A 20,954-nucleotide genomic window follows, 5' to 3' on the forward strand; every position below is an offset into this window, starting at 1 on the left:
AGCTGTCTTTCGACTGAAGTAACTTTTCTGGTGCTGTTGTTAACTTTGTCCTTTCTCTTTTTTTTCTTTTTTTAATTTATTTCCCCTCTGTGTTCCTGCCTCTGCTGCCGCTTCCCCTTTCCCCATCCCTCCTACAGGTTTCTTTCTCTTTCTTTCATTCCCTCTTTTCTTTTAGTTGGGGATTTTTTTCGTGGTAATTCCCCTCTTTTCCACCCCTTTCCCCCCCCCCCCGATTTCCATAGTCACTGCTACAAGTAACGAATGCACTGTGAAGATTCCAGTATTAATAAAGGTTGTACTGTAATTAATAGCCTCACCTGCAGTCCTGTGGTACCCTGGGTCGTGGGAGATAAGGGAGGAAAGTCCCATCAGCCCTTTGCAGTGCCCTTGGTTAAGGGGAAGTGGGTGCTTTGAGGTGTGATGGGATGAGACATGCACATGGTCAGGATGATGGAGAAGAGAAGCTGTGTGGAAACCTCATAGCAGCCTTCCAGTATCTGAAGGGGACCTACAAGGGTGTCAGAGAGGGACTCTTCATCAAGAACTGTAGCAACAGGACAAGGGGTGATGGGTTTAAACTGAAACAGGGGAAGTTCAGGTTAGATATAAGGAAGTTCTTCTTTTATTCTTAGAAGATACATCCTCCTTCTTCTATCCTTCCTCACCTCTTGTGAGGGTGCTGAGGCTCTGGCACAGGTTGCCCAGAGAAGCTGTGGATGCCCCATCCCTGGCAGTGTTCAAGGCCAGGTTGGATGGGGCTTGGAGCAACCTGGTCTAGTGAAAGGTGTCCCTGCCTGTGGCAGGGAGTTGGAACTGGATGAGCTTTAAGGTCCCTTCCAGCCCAAACCAGTCTGGGATTCTTTGATGGGCGGCCACCTGAGAATGCTGAAGAGCATCCCCCTGCCCCAGATTCCCAGGAAAGTGGGTGCAGGCGGTGTCCCCACAACCACCTCCACCCATCCCGGCAGCACCCGCTTTGCACCTCCCAGATTACAGAGGCCTGTTGCCAAACCCTGCTGCTGCGGCACAACTGCTGCAGTGAGTGAGGGGATGGAGGAGCTCCGCGTGGGCAGCGTCCTGCTCACTGACTGCGATGGGGGCCTGGGCCTGGGGCTGCTGAAGGGCTTATTGGAGCAGCACAGACCCCCTCGGCACCTCTTTGCTGCTTGTCTGGACCCCCAGGGGAAGGTAGGGAGGGCACTGGGTGGAGGGAAACGGGGGCAGCTCCGTGATGGGCTGAGAAACACAGAACCTTGGGGTGCCACCATCCCTATCAGGCTTTGAGAGGCTGAGCATCAGCATCCTGCTCTGTAACTAGCATGGAAAAATACACATTCATGTATATTTAATTTTTCCCCTCTTGGCATAGAAGTGGTGGGTGGTGCTGGGGTCTGGGGGGTTCTGGCAGTCCCCCATGCTGGGGGCATCACTGCCAGGGGGCTTTGAAGCTGCTGGGCTCAGCTGGGTGAAGGGAAGCAGCAAATTGCCCCATACCTCTCCCATTGGGGCTTGTTGGAACTTGTTGGATGTGTCATGCTGGCCCACCCAGTTCCCATTCCAGCATGGCACAGGGGCCACCCTCCTGATGAACCCTCCTACCTGACTCCCCCACTCCTTTCTCCATGTAGGCTATCAATGAGGTGGCTTTGGACAACCCCAGTGTTGTGGTCCTGCCTCTAGGTAGGTGCCAGGTCAGGAAGGGGATAAAAAGGATGAAATCTCTTTGGATTTAATGGCATCTGTGGGTGGCTCTGGAAAATATCACCCAAGCAGGCGAGTTCCTCTGTTTGGCTGAGCCCAGCCAGGTCACTGGAGGGACTGGGAGGATTCTCAGTAGCCAGGGGCTTCCTCCTGCCATGTCATACAGCATTGGCTGAGACATGACCACTGGCTCATCCCTAAGCCCTCCTGTCACTTTCCAGACATGACGGATCCCAACAGCATCAAGGCAGCAGTCTGGAAGGTGCAGGAGAAGGTGGGAAGTGCAGGCCTCAACCTCCTGATCAACAATGCTGGCACCATGCGCCGCAGCACGCTGGCCACTGAGACGGCAGAGAACATGACCCTTGTCTACACCACTAACACCATCGGCCCCCTGCAGATGAGCCAGGTGAGGCCACAGGCAACCACTGCCCCAAACGCTGGGAGTGGGGAGGAAGAGGATGGTGATGCCCAAGCACCCGTCCCCTGCAGGCATTCCTGCCCCTGCTGAAGGAGGCGGCTGAGGCCGATGGGCACCATGAGATGAGCTGCAGTAGAGCTGCCATCATCAACATTTCCAGCATCCTGGGCTCCATTGAGGCAGGGGAGGCTTGGGAGGAGAGGCAGGACATCTGCTACCGCTGCAGCAAGGTACCACTGCTGAGGGAATGGGGGCGAATTTGGGGGTCACTTCCTGTGGGATTCCCCCCTACCACTGGCCATGGCACTGCCAGCCTATAATGATTATGGTGGGGTTGTTCCCACCAGGCTGCTCTGAACATGCTCACAAAGTGCCTGGCCCTGGAGTACGGGGGCAGAGGGATCCTCTGTGTGTCCGTGGACCCTGGTTGTGTGACGCCTCCCCTGAGACAGGGGATGGTGAGTGACGGGAGGTACATGGCTACCCTGGCTCAGCACAGTCGCATGAGCATCCCTTCCCAAGGCATCCTTTCCCAGAGCCTCCCTTCCCGTGGGCATCCCTTCCCACATTCATCCCTTTCCATGGGCATCCCTTCTGATGTTCATCCATTCCCAGGGCATTCCTTCCAGAAGCATCCCTTTCCGTGAGCATCCCTTCCCACATTCATCCCTTTCCATGGGCATCCCTTCTGATGTTCATCCATTCCCAGGGCATTCCTTCCAGAAGCATCCCTTTCCGTGAGCATCCCTTCCCGGGGCATCCCTTCACATGTGCGCCCCTTCCCATGGGCATCATCCCTTCCTGGGGCATCCCTTCACATGGGCATCCCTTCCTGGGGCAGACCCTCCTGGGGCACCCCTTCCCATGGGCATCATCCCTTCCTGGGACATCCCTTCCCAGGGCATCCCTTCCCACTGGAACCCCTTCCCAGGGGCACCCACCCCTGCACAGCCTCTCAGTTCCAGGGGAACTGCACAATGGCGGCAAAAGGGAGAATTTCAGGCTCCTCCCCCAAACAAGCCAGTTTCTTCCCTATTTTTCACTTTATTTCCCATCCCAATTTGAAGTCAGCAGAGGGCAGCCCAGCCCCGCACTCAGCTCTGGTGGGAGCAATGCACACGGGGTGCTGCCTCCCCAGCACCCCAAATTCCTCCTCCCCTCTGACAGTACCAAGGAGAGGCTGGAGCCGAGCAGAGTTTAAAGAGAGAGTGAATGAATCACTTTTTATTAGGAACCGTAAGATTAACGTCTATCCTCATAACACCCAAATTATAGGGACGATTAATTTGTGCAAAGCTGCATCCCTTGGCTACTGGAGCATCTCCAGCCTTTCCCAACCTGCCCCAGCTGGAGCTGGCATCCCACTGCAACGCACGATGTGGTTTGGGGTGCCAGGAGGAGGGCTTGGGGTCATTTTTTGTCCTATGCACTTGAGTCCACAGGGCCCGGTGACGATGGAGGAGAGCGTGCAGGGCGTCCTGCAGCTGCTCGCGCGGCTCTCAGGCACCAGCAATGGCACCTTCTGGGACTGGAGGGGGCAGAGCCTGCCCTGGTGAGAGCAGCACCCGGTCTTGGTGGCCACTGACCTCAATAAAGTGAATTAATTGCCATTTCCAGGCTCTTTATGCATCTGTAGGGTGAGAACAGGGACCCCCTACTTGGGGGTGGAAGCTGAGGTTGCTGCACCTCCAGGAAAGCAGAGCTGGACCAGGGAAGCAGAGGGAAGGATGCTCCAGGAGTGGTCCTGCATCCTGGTGTCAGGCTCTGCTGGAACATCCCTGAGGCCAAAGATCTTCACACTGCAGCCCCGTTCCATAGCCCATAAGCCACACTCACTGGTGGCCTGAGGACATCCCAGACAACCCCAAAACCACAGCCATGGGGCAGCCTTACTGGAACCTGCATCTCTCCCTGCTGAGCCTGGCTCCCAAAAAACCAGTTGGCATTTCATGTACCCACCATGAGGATGGTGAGGGCTTTATTTTCCTGCTGGCTCAAGCTCAGCAAAAGCTCTTCCTCTTCCAGCAGCTGTGGGTTTCACAGCAGGAGCTAGTGAATGTCCCTAGGGATGTCCTTTGGGACCTCACCCTGAGCTGATCCTCCCTGCATCCCTCCCATTTCACGGTACTTCATGAGACACTGCAAACAGGCTCCAATGCCTCATCGTGTGAGTGCATTTCTGTGGTGGGTCTCACCTGACATATTTGAAGCCATCCCTCAAAAGAGGGACCGGAAAAATAGTGTCGCAACATCTCAAGTGGGCTGGACACACAGGGCTTTGGCAAGCGTCGAGCCCAGCCATTTGCCATGGGGATGCTCTGAGAAGCCTGGCCAGGGTCATTTTGCTGGAGCAGTTTCAGTTTTCCCATGCCAGAGGAGCTGTTCCCATGCTTGATGGGAATGAGCATGAGGTGGGAGCTCAGCCCTGGAGGCGTGGGGTCCCTCAACCACCTGGGGGATATTTGTTAAGGCCAGCAGAGCCGCATGAGGGAATCCCTGTAATTAAAGCCCTTTATCAAGCAGTGAACTACAGTTGGTGGGTTTTATATGAGCTCTGCATGGGTTTTATATAAACATGAACCAGCATGAAGAGGGGGAGGAGGAGGAAGACACTGCATCTGCTCATGCTGCAGTGCCCACAGTCTCATTTGCACGTGCTCATAGACCTGTAAGCCTAAGCAGCCCGCAGCCAGGAATACACTAATAAAGGGCTTTAGTAGCTGATTAAGGTAATTAATGAAGCTGGGAAGGGGAAGGCAGCCGGCCAGCCATCAGCCCCTCCAGCACACTGCCTGCACTGTGCCGCCAAGCACAACAAACAAATCCAGACGTTTTCTTCTAGGGAAGTGGCCGGGGCTGACAGAGGCATCTCTGCAGGCAACGCCTCTGGAGGTCCCTGTGTCAGGGGAATATCTCCTCTGCAAAGCCAAGGAGGGGACTAACACCCCAAAAGAGGAGGCAGCGGAGGCAGATGGTCCTTTATTTTGGGTAAGATTGGAGGATCCTGGGACCCGGTTGGAAGAAGTAATGCTAGAGACTTAACTGGTCTTTTATGAAAGCTGAGGGAAAAATACAAACCGAGAGAAATGGGGTGATGTCCAACCCCCCCCAGCCCACATCCCTGCAGAAGGTGCCTGGCATTTAGGATGGGGTCAACCCCATGGCTGTGCACAGTCCCACAGTCCTGGAAGGGGTGGTATTTGTCCCCCCTTTTATCCTTCTTTGGGACCCCAAAGAGGATCTGCTGGGGAGGCAGAGCAGAAGCAGCATCCCGAGCTCTAGGGCAAGGAGAAAGCATCGAGCAAGGGGTCTTCTGTGGCGTTAGGTGGACTCCCACTGACCTAGGCAGAGAGGACAGGCATCAAAACATGGCACAGGACCTCAATACACACCATCTCCATTCCCCAAGGTCTGTGTCTCCACAGTCCCCACTCACAGGGTGCCCCGTAAAGCATCCGCATGACCTTGAGGCAGTTGTCCAGTAGTGCCTTGGGGCGCACGGCTTTCCTCCGGCTCTCCACACCTGTGCTGTGGATCAGCTTCACCAGGTCGGCCACCACTGCTTCCACGTCCGACTGCAGGAATAGGCGACCGGGACATAACCATGGTCCCACCACAGGGACATCGGGATAAAAAAGCTGCAGCTGTTGTATTGGGCGGGAATCGAACCCCGTCCTCCAGCGTGGCAGGCAAGAATTCTACCACTGAACCACCAATGCCGAATGTGCAGCAGCCCCCATACCTGACCCATGAGCCCCCCAAACCAGTGATTACTGCAGGGACAGGCACTGCAGCTGGGACACCCACTTCCGTAGAAAGCGCACGCAGACAGCTCGGATGCTGCCGGGGCTTCAGCCATGGGACCACCTCTTCCTGCTGCCTCAAACGTCACCTCCAGCAAGGGTAGGTTATCATTAGCCGTCAGAGTTAACACTAACAAGAGTAAAATTCACTCTATTCTCAGAGGTGCTGCAGAACCTGCCCTGCAGCACAGGACAACACAGCCACAAGTAGCCCCTCTCACCCTGAGACAGGGCCTCTCACCCCAACCAAACCAGGAAACCATCACTGCCCTGAGCCAAGGGCACGCACTGCCACCATCCTAGGGCCCCTCACTGACACCAAGCCCCGAGCATCTCCCTGCCACAGGAGTCAAAAAGAGCTCTGTCAGCACCGCGCACACACACGGGAGCACCCGGACAGTGCCAGGGGTGCCCCTGGGTCCACTCTGGGTGCAAGACAGGGAAACCTCCGGGCACACCCCGGCCGCCGCCAAGGTTCCCCCACAGGGACACAAAAGCTACAACTGTTGCATTGGCCGGGAATCGAACTCGGGCCTCCCGCGTGGCAGGCGAGAATTCTACCCCTGAACCACCAATGCCAGGTGTGTCCCCCAACACACACACCTGCCCCACAGTTCCGCAAAACCCAGCACCGGTGGCTGCAGCAGGATAGGCACTGCTGCTGGAACACCTCTATCCACAGACAGCTCGGATGCTCCCGGGGCTTCAGCCATGGGACCATCTCTTCTGCTGCTTCACACATAACCTCCGGCAGGGAGAGGCTGTCAGTAGCCTTCAGGGTTAACAGCAGAATGGGAAGACCTTGGAGGGGCTGCAGAACCTGTGCCATGGCACAGGACAGCTCAGATACACTTCAGGCTCATGCTGGTGACCCAGCAGTGACAGACCACCACCACCCATTACACAAAGGCAGCTGCCTCCAGCGTGCAGGACCACCCCCAGCCCCAAGCAGCCACCATCACCCTGGGCCAGGGCCCCTCATTGCCACCAAGCTGGGGACACACTGACTGCCCCTGAGCCAGGGGGTGACTCACTGCCACTCAGCCATACCCTGTCATTGCCACCAGATCACGGACACTCAATGTCATCGAGCCAGGGACACAAAGTGCCACCAGCCCTGTGTCTTCCAATGCCCCTGACAAGGGCCCATCCCTGCCACTAAGCTCCCTGACACATCTCCCTGCCACAAGAGTCAAAAAAACCTTGTCACCAGCATACACCAATGAACACGGGAGCACCCGGACAGTGCCAGAGGTGCCCCTGTGGGCCAGATGTGCCCCAGGAAAACACTATGGACACTCTTAAGGTCCCACCACAGGGACACCGGGCTACAAAAGCTACAACTGTTGCATTGGCCGGGAATCGAACCCGGGCCTCCCGCGTGGCAGGCGAGAATTCTACCACTGAACCACCAATGCCAGATGTGCAGCACCCCACAGACCCGACCCACGGCCCACTCGAATCCAGCACCAGTGGCTGCAGCAGCGACAGGCGCTGCTGCTGGGACATTCCCTCCATAGAAAGGGGACACAACAGACAGCTCGGATGCTGTCGGGGCTCCAGCCACGGAACTCTCTTCTGTTCCTCTTAAGGTCGATTCCAGCAAGGGGAGGGTGTCGTTAACCGTCAGAGACAAAAGCAGAATGGGAAGACCTTGGAGGGGCTGCAGAACCTGCACTATGGCATAGAACAAAGCAGCCTCAAGCAGCACACATCACCCTGGGCCCCTCAACCCACCAAGCCATCACTGCCCTGAGCCAGCGGCACCCACTGCCACCATCCTAGGGCCCCTCACTGACACCAAGCCCCGAGCATCTCCCTGCCACAGGAGTCAAAAAGAGCTCTGTCAGCACCGCGCACACACACGGGAGCACCCGGACAGTGCCAGGGGTGCCCCTGGGTCCACTCTGGGTGCAAGACAGGGAAACCTCCGGGCACACCCCGGCCGCCGCCAAGGTTCCCCCACAGGGACACAAAAGCTACAACTGTTGCATTGGCCGGGAATCGAACTCGGGCCTCCCGCGTGGCAGGCGAGAATTCTACCCCTGAACCACCAATGCCAGGTGTGTCCCCCAACACACACACCTGCCCCACAGTTCCGCAAAACCCAGCACCGGTGGCTGCAGCAGGATAGGCACTGCTGCTGGAACACCTCTATCCACAGACAGCTCGGATGCTCCCGGGGCTTCAGCCATGGGACCATCTCTTCTGCTGCTTCACACATAACCTCCGGCAGGGAGAGGCTGTCAGTAGCCTTCAGGGTTAACAGCAGAATGGGAAGACCTTGGAGGGGCTGCAGAACCTGTGCCATGGCACAGGACAGCTCAGATACACTTCAGGCTCATGCTGGTGACCCAGCAGTGACAGACCACCACCACCCATTACACAAAGGCAGCTGCCTCCAGCGTGCAGGACCACCCCCAGCCCCAAGCAGCCACCATCACCCTGGGCCAGGGCCCCTCATTGCCACCAAGCTGGGGACACACTGACTGCCCCTGAGCCAGGGGGTGACTCACTGCCACTCAGCCATACCCTGTCATTGCCACCAGATCACGGACACTCAATGTCATCGAGCCAGGGACACAAAGTGCCACCAGCCCTGTGTCTTCCAATGCCCCTGACAAGGGCCCATCCCTGCCACTAAGCTCCCTGACACATCTCCCTGCCACAAGAGTCAAAAAAACCTTGTCACCAGCATACACCAATGAACACGGGAGCACCCGGACAGTGCCAGAGGTGCCCCTGTGGGCCAGATGTGCCCCAGGAAAACACTATGGACACTCTTAAGGTCCCACCACAGGGACACCGGGCTACAAAAGCTACAACTGTTGCATTGGCCGGGAATCGAACCCGGGCCTCCCGCGTGGCAGGCGAGAATTCTACCACTGAACCACCAATGCCAGATGTGCAGCACCCCACAGACCCGACCCACGGCCCACTCGAATCCAGCACCAGTGGCTGCAGCAGCGACAGGCGCTGCTGCTGGGACATTCCCTCCATAGAAAGGGGACACAACAGACAGCTCGGATGCTGTCGGGGCTCCAGCCATGGAACTCTCTTCTGTTCCTCTTAAGGTCGATTCCAGCAAGGGGAGGGTGTCGTTAACCGTCAGAGTCAAAAGCAGAATGGGAAGACCTTGGAGGGGCTGCAGAACCTGCTCTATGGCATAGAACAAAGCAGCCTCAAGCAGCACACATCACCCTGGGCCCCTCAACCCACCAAGCCATCACTGCCCTGAGCCAGCGGCACCCACTGCCATCATCCTAGGGCCCCTCACTGACACCAAGCCCCGAGCATCTCCCTGCCACAGGAGTCAAAAAGAGCTCTGTCAGCACCGCGCACACACACGGGAGCACCCGGACAGTGCCAGGGGTGCCCCTGGGTCCACTCTGGGTGCAAGACAGGGAAACCTCCGGGCACACCCCGGCCGCCGCCAAGGTTCCCCCACAGGGACACAAAAGCTACAACTGTTGCATTGGCCGGGAATCGAACTCGGGCCTCCCGCGTGGTAGGCGAGAATTCTACCCCTGACCCACCAGTGCCACACATGAACCAGTTGTGAGCACTGCTCCATGGCCTTCTATCCAGGATGAAAACCTCTGCCACCAGCAGCCCATCTATGCCAGCCCTCCAACAAAACCATTCTGCAGGGAGGGGGCTATGTGTGCCCCCCTGAGTGTTCACACCCTTGGGTGCATATCCCCACAGCACACACATGCATTGTGTGTGCATGTACCCCACATCCATGCCCATGGCATGTGTGTCTGTATGCATAGGCACTGGGTGCTGACAGCACGCCTACAAGGGGTATGTAAGGCCACATATGAGTGCGTGTCTGGCACTGGGGTACCACAGGGGGCCCAGAGTCTCCCTACCTGCTGGTACTTGCTGTACTCCTTGCCCAGGGCATCAAAGAGCTGGCAGAGCTCCTGTGTGTATTTCCAGGATGGGTGCTTCTCCGGCAGCACCTCGTGGATCCGCAGCACAGCCTGGGAGCTCACGTGGAACCAGAGGTACCGCAGTGCCACCTCCGACACTGTCCCATTGCGCTGGGGGAGAGAAGGTGGCCCTGGTGAGACCCCTGTAGCTCTCGTGGGCCCCCAGAGTGTCCCCATCACAGGGCTATTCCCTGCCACCTTTTTACCAAGCGGGTGATGTTGGACGGGCGCAGCACCTCCTCATACTGGACCTGGACTGTGTAGTTGATGGGGAAGTAGTGCTTCTGGAAAGGCAGAGAAGAGCTCAGAGGCCGGCAGGCTGACAGGGACATCCTTGCCAGCCCCAGTGTGACACTGGGGAACTGGTGCAAAAGCCCTTTGACATGGTCAACCCTGGAGATGCACCAGCAGAAGCACCCTTGGGCACTATTTGGCACATGTAGCTCCTGATAGAAAACCCACCCCCAGCACCCAGTCACTGTAGCAGTGGGTGCTGCTTCCCATGTCTCCACATCCCTGGAGTGAACTGGGGTCCTGCAATGCCATGTGTTCACTTCATCCCCCCAAAACTGGGGGTTACCATGTACTGCAGGCGCATCTCGTACTGCAGCTTGTCCTGGAGCAGGCGGGTGAGCTCGCATTCGCCCAGCGCAGCGGCCTCCATTCCCAGCACAGCCAGGACCCCTGGGCAGCCGAAAGCAAGCAGTGTCAGCCCCCCACCCTGGGGACACTCGCTGCGGTGAGCCCTGAGGCCACCCCCATCACTGAACCCAAGCTGTACTCACACAGGATGGCCATGTAGCCCTGCTGCATGTTGACAGTGGCCACTGGTGGAGCCCTGGGCTTCGCCTACATGGCCGGGGCTCACCGGGAGCCTCCTAGGCAGCGCTGTACGTGGAAGGGGCACGAAGGACGGGTGCAGGCCCCGAGTGCTGGGCTGCTCTCCGGTAGCCCTGAGCGGTTGCCCACTGCCATGGATGGGGGGTCAGTTCCCCTCCCCGGCCGTCCCTGCTGGCTTCTCCTCTCTGGCTGGCTGCGGGGAGGCAGCAGGTCCCGGGGCCATCGCAGGGTGCCGGCAGAGATGCGCTCTGGGGGGTTTGCAGGACACCCCCTACACTGCAAGAGGGGATCTGTGGAGAGAGAGCCCCGGCTGCAGCCCCAGGGAGGGCACCGGCTCTGGTGCCCGTGGAGCCCTGCGTGCCTGTGTCCCACCACCCGGGGCAGGGCTGCTCCCGGTGCCACCCCCTGGAGGTACACATGTTACAGCCCAGCCGCGTTATCCCAGCAATGAGTTCCTCCGGCCTCAGCAGGAGCTCAGCGGAGGAGCGCTGGAGGACGGGGCTCGAAGCGGCCACCCCACGATGTGTCCCCACGCAGGGACAGCGGGCACATGTCGCATCCCCACGCTGTCATCCCACAGCGTGTCCCGCACCGCCGCACCTCAGCCCCGCGCGGAGGGGGTGCTGTGTCCCCACGCAGCGTGCCCCGCGCAAGAGGCCCCTGCCGTGTTGCCGCACAAAGGCCACCCCCCCGCGCTCCACCCCCCGCGTCCCCGCGCAGCGGGGTCCCCACACACCCACCTGGCGCGGCGCGGGGGGCGTCGGGCGCAGGACGCGTCTCCCGGCAGGCGGCGGCGGCGGGGCCGTGCCCGAGCTTCCCGGGAGGCGGGCGGGGGGCGGTGGCGCCGGGAGCGGGCGGGGCGGCTGCCGGGGGCCGGCTGGCTGGGACTGAGCGACCGCCCCGCACCGCCCGCACCGGGACTCGCGCGCCACGGCCCGGCCGTGGTCCGGGGGGTGCCCGGGGGTTGCGGCCAGAGTGGGTGGGTGCACGCGGACGGGGTGCGACGAGCTTCGTGGGTCCCTCCCTGGGCCTTGGGGAGGGACCAACTGCACCTCAGTGTGGTGCTTCCCGGGTGCTTGGCTCCCTTCTGGGTGCCCCTGGAGTGCTTGGCTAACCCAGGTTGGTGTCCCCAGGGTGCTTGGCTGACAAGCTGGGATATTTACCTAACTACACTGCATGCCCCTCTGCTCCTCAGGGTGCTGGCCAGTCCTGCAGTGCATCCCCAGGGTGCTCACCCAGCCCAGCTGGGTGCCCGCATGCTCTCAGGCTGCTCTGATCCACCACCTCCTGAAGACACTGGGCTGCCCACTGTGTCCCAGAGTGCTTGCTGGGCTGGGCACTCATGGGTGTGTTTTGGGGCACTGAAGTGGGCATCAGCCCAGGATGAGGGTCATACCACATGGATTAGACCAATGGGAGAGGGCCTGTGGGCTCCCCAGCTGTCTCCAGGCCAGCAGAACTCCCATACCCCCCTGGCCTGTGCCCACGCTGTCTTCTCAGAATGCTAGGAGCAGGGTATGGGGGACATGGAACACTGAAGCCCTTGCGAGAGGTGGCTGCCTGTGTGCTCGGGGCTGACAGGCATCCAGGGGGTTGGGAAAGAGAAACCAGCCATCAAAGAGCAGGTCAGCGCTCCCAGGGAAATGCGTGGGAAGGAATGCACTTCTGCAGGCGAGGAGAGCGCGCTGGGATTCCCCTGGCACCGAGTCAGGCCACCACAACCACACTCCTGCCAAGTGTTCCCAGGGCCCAGCTGGCACCTGGGCATGGCCCTCGCTCTCTCCCAGCTTTGCGCTGGGGGCAAGATTCTCAGCTCTGGCAGGGAAGGAGCTGGTCCAGCTCCTCATCTCGGTGTCCACAGGGATTTTGCCTGCATCTGCTGCGGGTGATAGAGGAAGCCATTTAATCGCATTCCATGCCCATGTAGTCATCAGCTTGGCAGCCAGGATGGGATGAGGAAGAGAAAGGAGCACTCAGACCTGTGCAGCATGCTGCTGGAGGCGGTTTGCCCTCCTTGGCTGTGCTCTGCTGGAAAACACCGCTGGTGTGAGCCCAAGGAAAACAGCCCCTGGCACATGGCTCCAGGAGCTTCAGCTCCTCCTCATCACCCAGCACCCTGCAGCTGCAGGAGCCTGGGGATGGAAGGGAGCCCTTGCAGGGAGAAGGCCACCTCTCCCCAGAGAGGCCAATGGGACCCCATCTTGGCACCCCCAGCACAAAGAGGGTCTGGGGCTCAGCCAGCTCGCAGTCTCCTACCTGCTTCTCCAAACTTTGCCTCTCTTCAGAGGCAGGTTATTTACTCAGGCAGGCCCAGCCAAGGAACCAAACCAGTTTGGGAACATCCTGAGCCCCCAGATGTGATTTCACCCTTAGGACTAATGATACAGTGAAGACCAAGTTCTGCTGGAGTGCTCCCTGATCCAGAGCAGGCATCACACTGTGGGGAGGACATAGGGATGAGGAATGCAGGTAGCCCAAGGTGGGCACCCTACATGCATGATGAGCAAGAGGCTGGACTCCCACCAAGTTCTGCTCAGGTGTTTACAGCTTCCTGACTGATGCAGCCATTCCAGTAAGGTATGGGAAGGAAAGGAGCACAAAGCCCTTCAGTCCCCAGCAGAGGTTGGGTGCCACAGCGCAGCCAAAGCGCGCAGCCCTGTGTGAAGCCCCTGCCAACGCAGGCCTGTAGCGACAACCCAAAGCAGAGGGGAAAGGAGGGTGCAAAGGACAGGGTAGGAGCGCTTGGGTTTGCCCTCACCTCACAGCACATGCAGCAGAGGAGAAACAGAACGCTGTTCAATCTGAGTACGGCACTGCCCATCTTTTCAAGTGGGAGAAGGCTGGGGCTTATTCACAGGATGCCACGCATCATGGGAGCATTCTGGCTCCTCAGAGACAGGCCCACTGGCAAGAATAAGCCAGGGGCTAAAGCCCAGACTGGGAATAAGACTGGGAGGCACCGCTGTATGCTGTGTGACTAGTGCATGGCAGGGAGAAATACCTTCCCTTGCCATCCCAGTGGCCAGCTGCTCCTGCCAGAGCAGCAGCAATGCCCTCTGGACAAACAGAAGGTGGCGAACAGACCATTCTCTCCCACCCTTTCTCCATGTAACCTGCTTCGTGAGTGTCGAGACTGGTGGTGTACAGCAGCAGCTATGGCGGCAGGACCAGCACCAGGCAGAGCAGGCAAGGAAGGGGAGCAGGGCTCATGGTCCAACACCTGCAGGGCTGCAGCACAGCTCCAACATGCAGGAAGGGCACAGGGCTGAGGACACAGATGTTTCTGTACTCCTCCTGCACCCCTCCGGCTCCCACCAGGCCAGGACAGTTGCTGCAAAGGAAAGGAGAACCACAGAGTTGGGCTTGTTAAAACCCAGGCTTTTATTCTTCATGTGCTGCTCACAGTCACAGCTTGGAGACACTGCTCTTGCCAAAGTTATTATGAAACAAATCAAGTCCCAGACACAGGCCTCACTCTTCCCCACCCCCAAGAGAGTCAACATTGTACAAAACTCTATTTACAGGGAAAACAGTCAAAAATGGTGAGTCAAAAAAAAAAACCCTTGCAGTTCAGAAGAGAATGTTCAAGTGTGACAGTTACACCCTCCATACAGCCAGGCTTCCCACCGGCTGCTTCCAGGGCTGGCTGGCAGCACAGAGCTTCTTGCCACGAACTACTAAACAGAGCCTGGCAATCCTGAGTCATGCCACAGCTCTTTCTTTTACCAGAAAGCTGGGAAATTGCAAAACCCACTTGATCCTATAAAGGCTCAGCTAGATCTGTCCTACAGGGCTTTCTGTGAGGCCAGCACAAGACACCCTCATGCTCCCCATCCTAAAGAGAGGCCAAGGAGACAAGGGTGAGGATTGCTGCACCCTTCCTTGGGCACTTCCCAAGAGGGAATCTCTCTTGCTGAAAGCCATAATGTGGGGAGCTTTCACAGCAGTGGGAAGCACTGGGAGACCTAATATCCTATCTGATACTGTATTTACTGGAGTCACGTTATTCCAAAACATAAACCAAGAGGAGCAAACCAGTATTGAAAAAAGAAAGCAAAGCACACATTCCTCTTCACAACTGTGCTTGGAAGAGCACCCACAGGAGCCCAGGGAGAAGCTCTGCTCCTGCCAGTGGCTGCTCAGAAAGCATAGCGCGTGCGGATGTCTTCCAGCTTCTTGGACACCTCAGGTGGAGTCCGGTCCAGCTCTTCAGCCACATTCTTTTGTTTGTTCGGTTCCATGGAGTTGAACTGCTCACATAGGTCCCCATCGATCACATTCTGGAGGACCAAAGAGGAGAACACTAAATCCACACCACACAGACGCACTGAACCCTGCTTAAGCAGGGAAAAACAGCAACAGCTTGTTCCCAGGAGCTTCTTAATCCTGTCCTGGAAACAAGACCATGCTTGGTGACCTCATCTGCTGAATAGCAGCAGTTAGCAACAAATTAATTACTGGCCAGCTTGATTAACAAAGGAGAAACCCCAAAAGCCTGTGTGCAGCTCAGGTCTGAGTGCTTGCTGGGAATGCTGGGGAGGCTGTAAAAGATGACTGTAAGGCAGCTGCAGCCACCTGTGAGGCATCTTTGAGACTGGCCATGCTGCAAATCAGTCTCAAGCTCATCAAGAACAAGAACATCCTCTGCACCTGCACAGCTTTCTGACCACTACTACAGATATTACCCTGGTAGTAGTTACCACACAGTTACTCTGGTTCGGTACTCTGGACTCTTCTCATCACAGCATTTAGTAGTCAACAATTCAAACACACCTCTTCAAAAGCAGAAAGAGGCAGAAACAGCCGTTTCTTACAAGACTTCCCTTTTCAATGGTGATGGAAAAACGCATGCCCAAGGCAGCACCCAGTCTGACCTAGCAAGCAAACAGCTATGCAGTGCTGCTTATCCTGATGGAGAAAAGAGATGCTGTGGGAAGTAGAGAAGTACAACAGCAGACCTCTGGGCTTGGGTCTCGAAACCAACCCTCACAAGGGTTAAGAAACCAAAACAGACGTGATATTAAGTGCTAAGTATTGTTCTCACAGAGTGTTGCTCAGGAGCTAGTTTCAGTTCTTGCCGCAGAAGCTATGGTTTACACTGTCCCCAGTCTTCCCTGCTGAACAATAACCCTGACTTGCTTCTGCCAGGCCTCAGACCTCTTCTGTGTCCCAAGGCAAGTCTCTGCACCCCCATGACCAGCTGATCCTAAATACTTGGACTGACCTTCACTGGGAAGTAGTAGGAGCGGAAACTGAGGTGGTCTCGTCCACAGAGAGGAGGGTGCTCAGACCTTAAGTGCATTTCCACATGCTGGAAGAAGTCATGGTCCTGGGGAGATGAAGAATCAGTAAGAGAAGAGTGACACTGGCAAGGCAAGGTAACATTCACCAGGGCTGGAACACTGCCATGACTAGGTTGTGCTTAGAGTGGCCCTGCACACAGCAGCCACTGTCACCCCTCACCAGTTCTACCATGGGAGCAACCACAGCAGAGGCAGGCAGCCAACTGTGCCACCTTGGATGGAATCAGCCTCCCTGGAATTCGAGCATACAGCAGCTGTATGGTATATGATACATGTACATCCTAAAACTCTCAAAGGAAAGAAATGTACGCACCGAGGTGCAGCTGTAAGAGTGAATGTCTTGGCATCCACTGCTTCAGGAGGCCACAGCAAACAGAGGAGAAAACCATCCTCAGCACTTGAAGCATCAGTGCCTGATCACTCGAGTGTACAGACTACACGAAGCATGCCAAAGGAGTTCTCCTCACAGTCACTAAATTGCCCAAAAGCCCATCTGCAGCACCAACAGGTTTACAACGGCAGTGCAACAAGAAAAGCTCTCAACTCTTCACACAGTCAGTGCAGGAGGAGGAGCTAACAAGCTTCTCTTCTTCCCCTTCACATCAAAGCCTGTCCCACAGCCACAGGCTCTCCTTCAGCCCAGGTTTTCACACACTGCAGAGCCCTGGGGGTTACCCTGAAGGGATGCAGCACATTAATATACTGGTTGGAGGTGAGTGCACAGGGAAGCAGTGAGTCTGCAGCGTGATGATGGGGCTTGCTTACCTCATGAGAAGTAAAAGGGACCAAGATTCCTATCCCTCCAGACAGCGTGGTATAGACCAGCGATTCAGAGCCTCCTGGGATCAGTGTGGTCTTCTGTAAGGAAAGCACCGTCTCTCCCACATGATAATTCATAATCACTTCAGCCTGGAAGTCAACCACAGAAGCACGTTTTTTCTTTAGTTTATATAAAAGAATCAAAAGGCTTAAGAACAGAAAGCAGAATAAATCTGGACACCTTCTAGTTCTGAAACGCCTTTCTAAAGAGCAGCTGCCTTCCACCTGTGACCAGATGGCAAAACTCAGCATGCTGCTGAACTACCTACCCTCTTGAGCTGGACAAATGGATGCGAGTAACGAGGGAAAGCAGGAGAAGAAAACAAGCATGCTGTTTCAATCGAACACTGCCAAACAGCCAGCAACTCTGACTTCAGAAACTGAACTTGGCTCCCAGGGACAGTGAAAACCCACCACCTGCAGCACTGCAGATGTGCAGCAGCAGAACTGCTACTACATCTGGACAACACTACAAAGGACTTCACAGAAAAGCAGCATGTTCTCCCACAACTACATGCTTTCCATGAAGCATTACCTTCTGTGATGCTCCATTAAGAAGCCCCCTGTCCCAGAGAGCTTTGTTGCCTGTGGGATCCTCATCTACCTCATCATTGGTGTTGGGAGGCAATCTCACCTGCGTTCAAAGAGAAAGAAAGAGTTAACAAGCTGCAGAGAAGCAGCACACCATCTCTGGAGAATCCCTGTGGTTCTTGAAAGGCTGCTATGGTGGATTCTGCAAAAAAGTCACTTTACACTTAGAGTAAAACCATCCACTTGCTCTTCCAACACGGCCTTCAAAGTTAAATGACAACCATGTTGTCAAGACTGATGGCCTATCACTCAAAAACATGGGCAGGGCCTCATGACCACCCTTCTGCCTGGCCTGGCACTTGTAGATCACCCTGGGAGTTACAGTCAAAATGGCCTGAGGGTGGTTCCCACTAAGTCAACAGTTTGATGCATGGATGGCAGGAAAACCAAAGAGGATTGATTTGTGTGCATCCGCCAAATACCATGGGTGCAGTGTCTGACACTTACTGAACTCTGCACTCCAAAGCACCCCAGGACACTTCAGAAAGAGATCAAAGCTCTGGCAGAAAGACCATCTATTCTTTCCCTCCTCCCCTGCTGAAATCCAGCCAAGTGGGGCAGTGTCAGCACTGACAAAGCCAGCTTTCAAGAAGCAACAGAGAAAGCTAAGTGCCAGCAATGAGGTTTAATCAGGGAAAGTTAAGAGTGATAACCCTGACCGAAGTTCTCATGTGCCCTTTTACAGTCACAAGCTTTGTTTCCAGGTTTATTCACAGCAAGTTTTAGGGCATTTTCAACACGCAGTGCTTCAGAAACAGGTTTTTTTACCTACTGATGGCTTTAACTTGTTTGCTTTATCTCACAAACAGATAAACTGCAGCCATCCGCTCTGATGATGGCTACTTGCCCCATAAAAACAAGTGACTGGTACAGGGCGTTGTCTGCAGCAACGTACAGATCCTCATTCTTTTAAGGCAAATCATGGGTGTTTCAAGAAAAAATATGTCCTATCCAAGAAGCCCCGACTTCTCCGAGGCACACTCACCACGCAGATGTTGCCAAACTTGTCTGCTCCAGCCACGGTGTCGTAATCCAGAAGAGTGGCTGTAGTAACCCACCGGGGATAAGTGTCATCAGCAAAGATGATGAGCTGGTTCTCATTCCTTTTGTAGCGCACCCAGATGAAACTTTCCTGAACATCTGAAACAATCACTCTGTGCCCAATGGTCTGGATTCCACAGATGTAGTTGGCAATGTGCTTTTGAGAGAGAAAGGACAAAACCCAAGTGCTTCAAAGCAGGGAAGTATAATCCATAAACTATCCTACACCAACTGAAACACTATTTCCCCCTAGGAGCTAGGGTCACTCTCCATTTTCCATCTTTCCCTCCAAAACTACCTTTCATTTCTGGTAAACTACTCCCTTGAGGTAAATACATTGTCAATACAAGGTGGATGTTGCAACCCAACATCCACCATCCACCATTCTCAGCCTGCTAAGTATGAGTAGTGTCCAGTGAACAAGCAATGCTGGTGAGCCTGTGAACTGAAATGGCAGGGACAGTCCTGCAAGCAGACATTGCTTCAGTGTCCCCTTACTCAAAACCACTCAACACACACCAAAAAATATGTTTCCCTACAAGTTTCCAGTCTGCCCGTGAGCTTGCTGGAGTTCCTTTATGCAGTAATGAGCAACTGGCCCGGGTTCTGCAGCTTGCACAAGAAAGGAAGGAGCCTGTAATTAACACTTAGAAAACTATGCTCTGCAGTTTCATTTCCTAAAGGATCAGATATGCTCAGCAAGAAGGACCATCTACTTCAAGGACAAAATTCCCTTTATAAGGTTCTGAGGATCTGAATATGTGCTCATATGTATCCTCCAACTTCTGTCCCCAGCCTGCTGACCACCTAACCTAAGGATTTCCATCAATTGTCATTTCGTATTTGGACAAGACTTCTTGTATTTACAGCAGCTGGTCAAAGGTATGGTCTGTGCAGGCTTGTGAAGCTGTTGCACGTGGCCATTAACAGCCTGCACTGAGCTGCTACAGAAAGGAACCCGCAATACAACTGTGTGAACAGCAACAGGAAAGCAATGAGTGCTCAGGGTGCAAAAAGGCAGCATGAGAACGCAGCCAAGACAGAGTTGCAAACGCTGCTCCACATGCACACACCCAGTGTACACCAGAAGGCACAGATGCAGCTCTGAGGTCCCGGGCACAGACACACTTGGGCTGGAGTAGCAGCTAACACCCTGCTTTGCTCCTGCTGCAAAGCATCACTCCAGATTAACAAGCTCTGATCAAGAACAAAAACCAGTACCTTATTCTCACATTTGCGAAGCAGTTTTTTCTTGCCCAGGTCATATACACGCAGAAGCTTTCCAACTCCAATTAAGACTCTGCCTTGGAATGGAGCAATGGCTGCAGGAACCTCCTCCACAGGAGTCTAGGGAGAGAAGAGGAAGACTGTGAGACCCCCATTAAGAGAGCTAACCTGACATCAAGCTTCAGAATGGATTCAGCTAAGGGTTCAGCTGAAGGTTGTTGGCCCGCGGCAAGGCTTTCAACATAAAAGGTTAATCACAATCTTTTTCTGGAGGAGCGGCAAAAGGTCTTTTGAGAGCAGCACATACCACATGTGGTGCTAGCAGAGCTCTGTACAGACCACACACTGCTGGCAGTGCACCTTAACTGTAGTGTCAGGCTGCTGTAAGAATGCCATCCTGGGCAGGAAACAAAAGAAGACAAGGATCCTCTTGCCTCAGTTTTGTTTTATACTCAACAGAAGGACTTTATATTTTGCCTAAATCCATTCAGATTGTCTGTTTTAAAACAAAGGTATGAATCTAATTCAGCCATCTGCCACAGCAGCTCTAAAGCTACCACTTAAGTGTTAAATCTGAACAACTACAGCATGCCTGCAATTCCAGTAACTTGGAGATGAAAAATCATCCACCACTGATCAATCCAAAAGGATCAGCCACAGCAGAGAATGGGAACATGTAGAGTTTCTCCAGTTACAGCATTCGTAGCCTGGCTGCACTGGCTAAGAGAAGTTATTTTGTATCATCAGCTCTGTCAACTTCCAAGTGGGTGTTCAGCAGCACAAGAAGAGGCCTTGGTCCAGGACAAGAACCCGCTCATTGCATCAGGACCGTAGGAAGTGAACAAGCCACAACATTCCTTTCCACGTGTTCATCTGCTCAAATTTCAGCCGTGCTGGAAGCACGTGGGAAGGAGAACAGAATTTGGTTTGAATAGAGTTCTGCTGAAACACTTGCTCAAGCCCCAGAGACCTGTCAAGTGAGCTGGTCACACGGCAACTAATCATTTCAACACTCAACCAAAACAGCATCACAGGAAACAGAGAGACAGCTCACACCAGCTTACTTCATGTGGCCAGCCAAGGACTGAGAGTCTTAGGAGCCTTAGCACCAGGGCCCCAGTGACCCATGAATTTGCTTTGTAAACAAGTGCTCAGGGCAGCTGCTCCCCGAGCTCATATTCTGAAAACGAATCAGCACTGTGTCCCTTCCCCTCCCTAATTCAAGCATGAATAACACAGCTCCTTTCCCATTTACCCAATTAGATGCGTA

At 55.2% G+C, this 20,954-nt stretch overlaps 3 protein-coding genes across 7 annotated transcripts in view; 1 reads left to right on the plus strand and 2 right to left on the minus strand.

Annotated features, from left to right (window-relative positions):
• Nucleotides 1-1,050: 1,050 nt before the first annotated feature.
• Nucleotides 1,051-3,678, plus strand: LOC308231773 (C-signal-like; the record flags this gene model as incomplete). Its single annotated transcript, XM_080637490.1, has 6 exons — nt 1,051-1,188; nt 1,629-1,680; nt 1,923-2,110; nt 2,194-2,352; nt 2,470-2,580; nt 3,565-3,678. The coding sequence occupies 6 exons, from the start codon at nt 1,051-1,053 to the stop codon at nt 3,676-3,678; spliced, it is 762 nt and encodes a 253-aa protein (XP_080493616.1).
• Nucleotides 3,679-5,430: 1,752 nt separating this feature from the next.
• On the minus strand, nt 5,431-10,676 carry IL34 (interleukin 34; the record flags this gene model as incomplete). The annotated part of the gene is made up of 6 exons (XM_080638468.1): nt 5,431-5,463; nt 5,559-5,697; nt 9,801-9,974; nt 10,070-10,147; nt 10,444-10,547; nt 10,649-10,676. The coding sequence occupies 6 exons, from the start codon at nt 10,674-10,676 to the stop codon at nt 5,444-5,446; spliced, it is 543 nt and encodes a 180-aa protein (XP_080494594.1). The 3' UTR covers nt 5,431-5,443.
• Nucleotides 10,677-14,060: 3,384 nt separating this feature from the next.
• Nucleotides 14,061-20,954, minus strand: part of SF3B3 (splicing factor 3b subunit 3) — a 31,439-nt gene continuing 24,545 nt past the window's right edge. For 4 of the 5 annotated variants that reach the window (XM_080637820.1, XM_080637817.1, XM_080637819.1 and 1 more), the window contains 6 exons: nt 19,679-19,804; nt 18,402-18,614; nt 17,361-17,459; nt 16,772-16,915; nt 15,928-16,032; nt 14,061-14,983 (listed from right to left, as the gene is read on the minus strand). In XM_080637820.1, coding sequence (XP_080493946.1) covers nt 14,843-14,983; nt 15,928-16,032; nt 16,772-16,915; nt 17,361-17,459; nt 18,402-18,614; nt 19,679-19,804 — 828 coding nt within the window. In that variant the 3' untranslated portion in view covers nt 14,061-14,842. Of the gene's footprint in view, nt 14,984-15,927; nt 16,033-16,319; nt 16,683-16,771; nt 16,916-17,360; nt 17,460-18,401; nt 18,615-19,678; nt 19,805-20,954 lie in introns of those variants that run through there. The other variant, XR_013958785.1, reaches the window with a different exon arrangement.

This window comes from Psittacula echo, assembly GCF_963264785.1.
Source record: "Psittacula echo genome assembly, chromosome: Z".
Taxonomy (NCBI): Eukaryota; Metazoa; Chordata; class Aves; order Psittaciformes; family Psittacidae; genus Psittacula; species Psittacula echo.